The sequence below is a fragment of the Octopus bimaculoides genome, chromosome 21 (assembly GCF_046866305.1).
Source record: "Octopus bimaculoides isolate indiv1 chromosome 21, ASM4686630v1, whole genome shotgun sequence".
Taxonomy (NCBI): Eukaryota; Metazoa; Mollusca; class Cephalopoda; order Octopoda; family Octopodidae; genus Octopus; species Octopus bimaculoides.
This window is the reverse complement of record NC_142948.1, coordinates 34,818,020-34,825,519: the sequence shown is the minus strand read 5'-3', so window position 1 is coordinate 34,825,519 and position 7,500 is coordinate 34,818,020. Positions and strand designations below refer to the sequence as shown.

Sequence of the window (7,500 nt, the reverse complement as noted above, 5' to 3'; positions counted from 1 at the left end):
TATAATATTATATAACATAATATATATATATATATATATATATATATATATATATATATATATATTGATACCAGGGTAGCAACGATCACAAAATGACTGTGGTGTAACTCCTGTTTATGAGGTAGAAACTCCCTGTTATTTTGGGTATTTGAGTAAATATAAAAATTTAATATATATAAAAATTATATATACACACACACACACACACACACACATATATATATATATATATATATATATATATATATATATATATATATATATATACATTCTTTTATTACTACAATTTTATACATTCATTTCGAATAAAATTTGTTTAAAATTTAGTTCAATCACCACATCTTGACATACTTCTGTGAACCACGAAGCTAAAGAATACGAAAAAAAAAAACAAAAAAAAACAAAACAAGAAGAGAGCAACATTTACAGACAAAAGTAATCACACACTCGTAATTACATATACACGCATATAGATGTAGGTATGTGTATATGCATACAGAGTGTTACAGAGAGGGTAGTGATGAATGATCAATGCCAATTAGTAATTGCTACACTAATCACTTTAATTAACGGCTAAAGATTAATGAGACACAAGAAAACATTAGTCATTCGGTTTGTCAACATGCTCGTTCGTATGTATATGTGTACTATATATGCATAATGCATATATGTGTGTGTCTCTATGTCTCTATGTCTATATATATATATATATATATATATATATATATATATATGCCCTTATTCTTGTATATATATATATATATATATATATATATATATACATACATGCATATATATACATATATATATATAGATACATACACACACACACATATATAAGTGCATTTACATACATATTTACATCCATATATATACGTATATATATATATATATATATATATATATATATATATATATATATATATGTATGTATGTACGTGTGCGAGTGCGTTATATTTGTACCTTTTATGTGATTTGATCTGTCTGTTTGTTTCAGTCATTGTAATACGCCCATGATGGAGCACTCTCTCAAAGGGTTTAGTCGGACGAATTGACATCAGTGCTTATTTTAAAGTCAGGTGCTTATTTTCCCCCAGTATCTTTTGCCTCGCCGCTTAGGAACGATGACATAAACAAACCAACACCGGTTGTCAAGCGGTGGGTGGTAGAAACCAACACAGACGCAAGACACACACAGACACCTCCTTATCTAGATTACATACGCACACGACGGGCTTCTACATAGTTTTTGTCTTCCACAGTCACTCACTCAACTTTGGGGTTACAGTAGAAGACACTTGCTCAAGGTACTGTACTGTGAGTACTCAGCCACTTGCATAGTAGTCTGTTTCACTGATCGGCTCAAATGGAACCAGCGTCGTCGTTATCGACGGAGACCCAGTTTTATACGAAAGTTGGATGCGTTTCATGGTTTGTCTTAGAAGTTGTAACGATGTACTCAAGTTGGGTGGGAAAACGTAAATCACAGAATGAGAGATGGGGCGGGGTGGAGAGATGTTTGTAGGAGAAGAATAAACATTGGTTTGGCGCCCAATTCCTCGATTTCAAATAATAATTGGGCAATAACACGAAATATGGAATAAAGGATGATAAAACATGAAACAAGCACAACAAGAAAAATATATACAAATGGGGAGGGGACGAAAAAAAAAGAAGCATAAATAAATAGACTAATACATAAATAGATATACAAAAAAAATATATATGTATATATATATATATGTGTGTGTGTGTACACACACATACCTGTGTGAGTGTGAGAGTTAGTGTGCGCATGTGTGCGTGAAGGGAGAGAAAGGGGGAGAGAGAAACTAAATGGGAGTGTGTGGTGTGTGTGTGCGTGTGCGTGTGTGTGTGTGTGTTTTATATTAGATGGAAGGCAAGTAAGCGAATAAAAATAATATATGTGTAGATTATGAGATATGCAAAGACGAATGGTACTGGTCTATATAATTAATAGGTATATAATAGTTAGAATATATAAGTATATATACATATATATGCATATATATACATACATATATATATATATACATACATACATACATATATATATATATATATATATATATATATATATATATATATATATATATATATATATGCAAAATATATTTGATTTTATAGTGTCTTCAGCAGTATGTTATGAGAGGAAAGACGTTTGCTCTGATGGTTTTTTATTAGTGTTTTACCGATGTTTATTATTGTTGTTATAGTTGTTGTTGTTGTTGTTGTTGTTTTTGTTGTTACCTTTTTGTTATTATAAAAGAAATCGTTACCGCCATTATAACCTTCGCTCCCATCAAAAACCATTCCCGTTTTATGTAAACCCCCACCCCACAGTCTATGACCGTCCTTGTATTGTCCCCCTCGTCCGTTGCCCTCGTGGCTAATAAAAATATCCTTATTATTATTATTATTATTATTATTATTATTATTATTATTATTATTATCATTATTATTATTATTATTATTATTATTATTATTATTATTATCATTATTATTATTATTATTATTATTATTATTATTATTATCATTATTATTATCATTATTATTATTATTATTATTATTATTATCATTATTATTATTATTATTATTATTATTATTATTATTATTATTATCATTATTATTATTATTATTATTATCATTATTATTATTATTATTATTATTATTATTATCATTATTATTATTATTATTATTATTATTATTATTATTATTATCATCATTACTATCGCTCTTGTTATTGTTGTAAATAATAATGATGACGATGATGGTGATAATAATAATAATAATGGTTTCTAGGCAATAATGATCGTCCCTTTATTGTTGCTGCAGCTGATGATGATGATGATGGCGCTAATAATCGTTATCGCCTTCATCATCATCATTAATATATTTCCGTTTGGCTATCGCATCGAATGATCTTCGTACGTATGTAGATATCAGTTTACCAGCAACAAGGACAGCCAATATCAGTTTAAAGAGGGAGAGAGAGAACGGGAGAGAGCGAGAGAGAGAGAGAGAGAGAGAGAGAGATAGAGAGAGAGAGAGAAGGGAAGAGGGAGATAGCGAAGGAGGGGAGGAAGAAAAGGAAGATAAGCATGGAAGAGTTAAGGGTAATGATGAGGACGTGGTGGTGGTGCTGGTGGTGGTGATGGGTGCATTCGTAACTTGGGTGGTAGAACAACTAATTGCCGGGTGGTAGACCTAACGCGTTGCCTGGTACAACACCCCTAATAAATGATGATTCTCGGGTAGCTTTTAGTGGAGTCCCATTAGGAGTATATTGGAACCCTTCAGACTATCAACCATTTTTTTGCCAATGGACCCCTTTGATTCCTATTTTGCTCAAATGGACCTTCTTAAATATTTGATGCTGAAAAAAAAATCTCCTTATAAAGGCAGCGAGCTGGCAGAAACGTTAGCACGCCGGCCGAAATGCTTTTGTCTCTACGTTCTGAGTTCAAATTCCGCCGAGGTCGACTTTGCCTTTTATCCTTTCGGAGTCGATGAATTAAGTACCCGTTGCGTACAGGGGTCGATCTAATCGACTGGCCCCCACTTCCCAAAAGTTTTGGGCCTTGTGCCTAGAGTAGAAAAACAAATCCTCTCATATTTTGATAATCAAATATTATTAGGAATTGCATAAAAAATTTTTTTCATTTTTTTCATTTGACTGCGGCCATGCTGGAGCACCACCTTTTAGTCGAGAAAATCGACCCCAGGACTTATTTTTTGTAAGCTTAGCACTTATTTTATCGATCGCTTTTGCCGAACCGCTAAGTTACGGCTACATAAACACACCAGCATCGGTTGTCAAGCGATGCTGGCGGAGGGACGGACAAACAGAGATACACAAATACACACACACACACACACACACACACTCACACACACACACACACACACACACGCACATATATACCATAGGTCCTTCTTGACCAATCACCAATGAGCCAATGCAATAAGCATTATGATGATTCTGTATTTGCAAGGCAAACTTTTATTGATCCGTTTTCTTATTCTGGCGCTTATTTTATTTTATTTTTTTCAGACTGTCAACAGCCCACAGCAATATTACTCGGAAAAATTGCATCATTTAGGAGAAATACCAAATAACTACAATCCACAAAACGGTATGAATGTTTTTGTTGTTTTGACTAACCAAATGTGTACATTTATATACAAGCGTGGCTGTGTGATGATAAGTTTGCTTTTTGACCACATGGTTCCTTGGGGAAGTGTCTTCTACTCTAGCCTGGGGCCGACTAAAGCTTTGTGAGTGGATTCGGTAGACGGAAACTGAAAGAATCCCGACATGTATACATACATACATACATACATACATACATGCATACATACATATATGTATATATATATATATATATATATATATATATATATATATATATATATATATATATATATATATATATATGCACGTGTGTGTTTAAAATAGAGTACTGAATATAGTATTGAAGTACAAGTATTAAAAAGAAACTGGGGTCAATGTAATCGACTAACCCCCTTCCCGCAAAGTTGCAGGCCTTGTGTTTAAAATAGAAATAACAATCCTTTCCACTGTAGGAACAAGGCCTGAAATTCTGGGGCAGGGAGCTAGTCGATTCTATCGACCCCGGTGCTAAACTGCAACTTATTTTATCGACACTGAAAGAACGAAGAGTAAAGTTAGCCTGGGCGTAATGTGAACCCAGAACATAAACACAAATAACACATACAAACAAAAGCACTGCTACACGCATTTAGAGAGGGTGGGGCGGCAGGAAGAAAGACAGAGAGATAGAAAGAACGGGAGGAGAGGGTGTAGGAAGGGGAGTATTGGTTTCTTTGGCGATGTTCTTCGGAAACTCAACAAAAAGACAACACAGCAAAACGCGATGTGTCAGGATTTGTTTGTGAAGGTAGATTATTTGGAATGGTTTCACAGCAGGGTTATCTGGTTAACTGGTTATCTGGCATTCGTCTGAAGGCGAGAAGCTGTGATCAGCTTTCTATCTATCTATCTATCTATCTATCTATCTATCTATCTATCTATCTATCTATCTATCTATCTAAGCTCTACATTGTATTTGTCCCATCTTCGTTGAGCCCTGTGTGGCTAATAAAAGAAATGTATCTATCTATCTATCAATCTCTCTATCTATCTATCTATCTACCTACCTACCTATCTATCTATCTATCTATCTATCTATCTATCTATCTATCTATCTATCTATCTATCTATCTGTTTATCTATTTTTATGTATGTATGTGCATGTGTATGTGTGTGCTAATAGATAGGTATAAATATATATGTATATATACGTGTCCATACATATAAGTGTATATACCTCATATATATATATTTGTATTTGTGTTTGTGTTTATGTTATTGTTTGTATGCGTGTATATATATATATATATATATATATATATATATATATATATATATATATATATATAGACCTGTATGTGTATATAAAGAAATCGATGAGTGTTTGGCCAAAGATGAAAGTATCCATGGCCACCAGACAAGAGTAAAACTGCCTGCTCTTCCCGGATGGGGGAAGGCGGCGGGCTGATCCTCACGATGGACTCGACCGATAGCCGGATCTACCTCACATGCGACACCAGCTGTTCGACAAAGACCTGAGAGTCAGCAATGCTCAGACACTGGATTGGTGCATGCAGAACGGTGACATCGCTCTGTGCATATCTCGAACAGGCCTATTTGACAGCACACATAGAGCTTATCTCGGACTGGCTGTCCCTCACTTCCAGCAGCACTGCTTGTTCAGGAATATTTGAAAATTACCCTTAGGTCACCGCAACCACCACCACACCGCTCTCATTATCATCATTATCATCATTATCATCATCGTCATCATCGTCATCATCACCATCGCCTTTTACCACTCATCATTTCATTCTTGTAAGTTTCCTTCTATATTTTAAAAACCTTACAATATCCATTTCCAATAACGTCACCAATAATGTCTTCCGTCTCCGCCACGCCTCTTCTTTTTCGCCTTCCAATTCTTCTTCTTCTTCTTCTTCTTCTTCTTCTTCTTCTTCTTCTTCTTCTTCTTCTTCTTCTTCTTCTTCTTCTTCTTCTTCTTCTTCTTCTTCTTCTTCTTCTTCTTCTTCTTCTTCTTCTTCTCACCATTATATTACACCATTATCAGTTATTTCGTTTCTCTCTCTCTCTTCTCTATTTTAAAAAATTCTTTTATTTATTTATTTACATATCTATATACATATATTTTTATTTTCTTTTGTCCCTACAGGATACGAACAATTATCGTCTGGAGTATCCAGCCTGGATTGTCTATCATTGATAGTAGAAAGTATAAGTCCCACAGGTACGACGTCAATGTTAAACAGCATCAATGTTGCTGGCCAGACGACACATCCGCCATGTTGAATATCTCCTTTCGCTCTTTGCTAAAACTGCACATTTAAACGAAAACAAAAGATGAATGACGAAGATGTTATGAAAAACAAATAAATCAATAAACAATATCAATAATAACGATAATAATGAAGATAATAATATTAATAACTACAATTGTATTATTAATAATAACGGGAATGATTATAACAATACTAATAACATGAGCAAGACTAAAGAAAATTGAGAAACTCTGATATTGTGTAAAAGCAGATGTCACTTGTTTGCCGCATAAAAAGGAAGATGTGTATGTGTGTGCGTATGTGCGTGCGTACGTGTGTATGCATGTTATGTATACACACACACATATATATACACATATATAACACACACGCACGCGCACACTCAGACACATACACACACTCATACACACACCTATATACACGCATATATATATATATATATATATATATATATATATATATATATATATATATATATGTATATTAGTTTCAAAATGACTTTTGGTTTTGAAAACAAATATATAAAAGTAAAAATAAAAGGCAACAACGGCAACATATATATATATAAAAAAAATAAAAATAAAAATAAACAAAAAAGTGTACGCCATTATTTCTCAAGACGATTCCTAAGCACCGATCTTTTTTTTTCTTTGTTTGTTTGTTTGTTTTTCTCATCGAACATCTACAAGTTTTTTTGCCAATTGTGGATCAATAAATGATATCAAAAGGTATGAATTGTTTTATATATTATTTATTTTGTGATGGTAATACACATTTTACTTAGAGATTTTAAGCTTTGAGAATGGCATGGTGCCGTAAAATACCATTCACCATTTAAAAGTATTCTGATACTGGATCAATACTTTTAAATTTATGTTTCGTATTCTTGAAAATAATTGTGGCTATAGTAATTATTATTTATTTCGCTGATCAAGGCAGCGAGCTAGAAGAATTGTTTGCACGCCGGCCACAATACTTAGCCGCCGTTTCTACGTTCTGAGTTCAAACTCCCCATCAATTATTGACCAGGGGGTCAAGTGCTATTTCGTGCCGTTATATATGTAT

The 7,500-nt window shown here is 33.4% G+C and overlaps 1 protein-coding gene across 1 annotated transcript in view; it reads left to right on the top strand.

Moving 5' to 3' along the window:
- Nucleotides 1-6,854, top strand: part of LOC106867906 (uncharacterized) — a 73,059-nt gene extending 66,205 nt beyond the window's left edge. Inside the window, exons 2-3 of the mRNA XM_052975449.2 lie at nucleotides 4,076-4,157; nucleotides 6,309-6,854. Of these exons, the coding sequence (XP_052831409.1) occupies nucleotides 4,076-4,157; nucleotides 6,309-6,445 (219 nt within the window). The 3' untranslated portion in view covers nucleotides 6,446-6,854. The remainder of the gene's footprint in view (nucleotides 1-4,075; nucleotides 4,158-6,308) is intronic.
- Nucleotides 6,855-7,500: the final 646 nt, after the last annotated feature.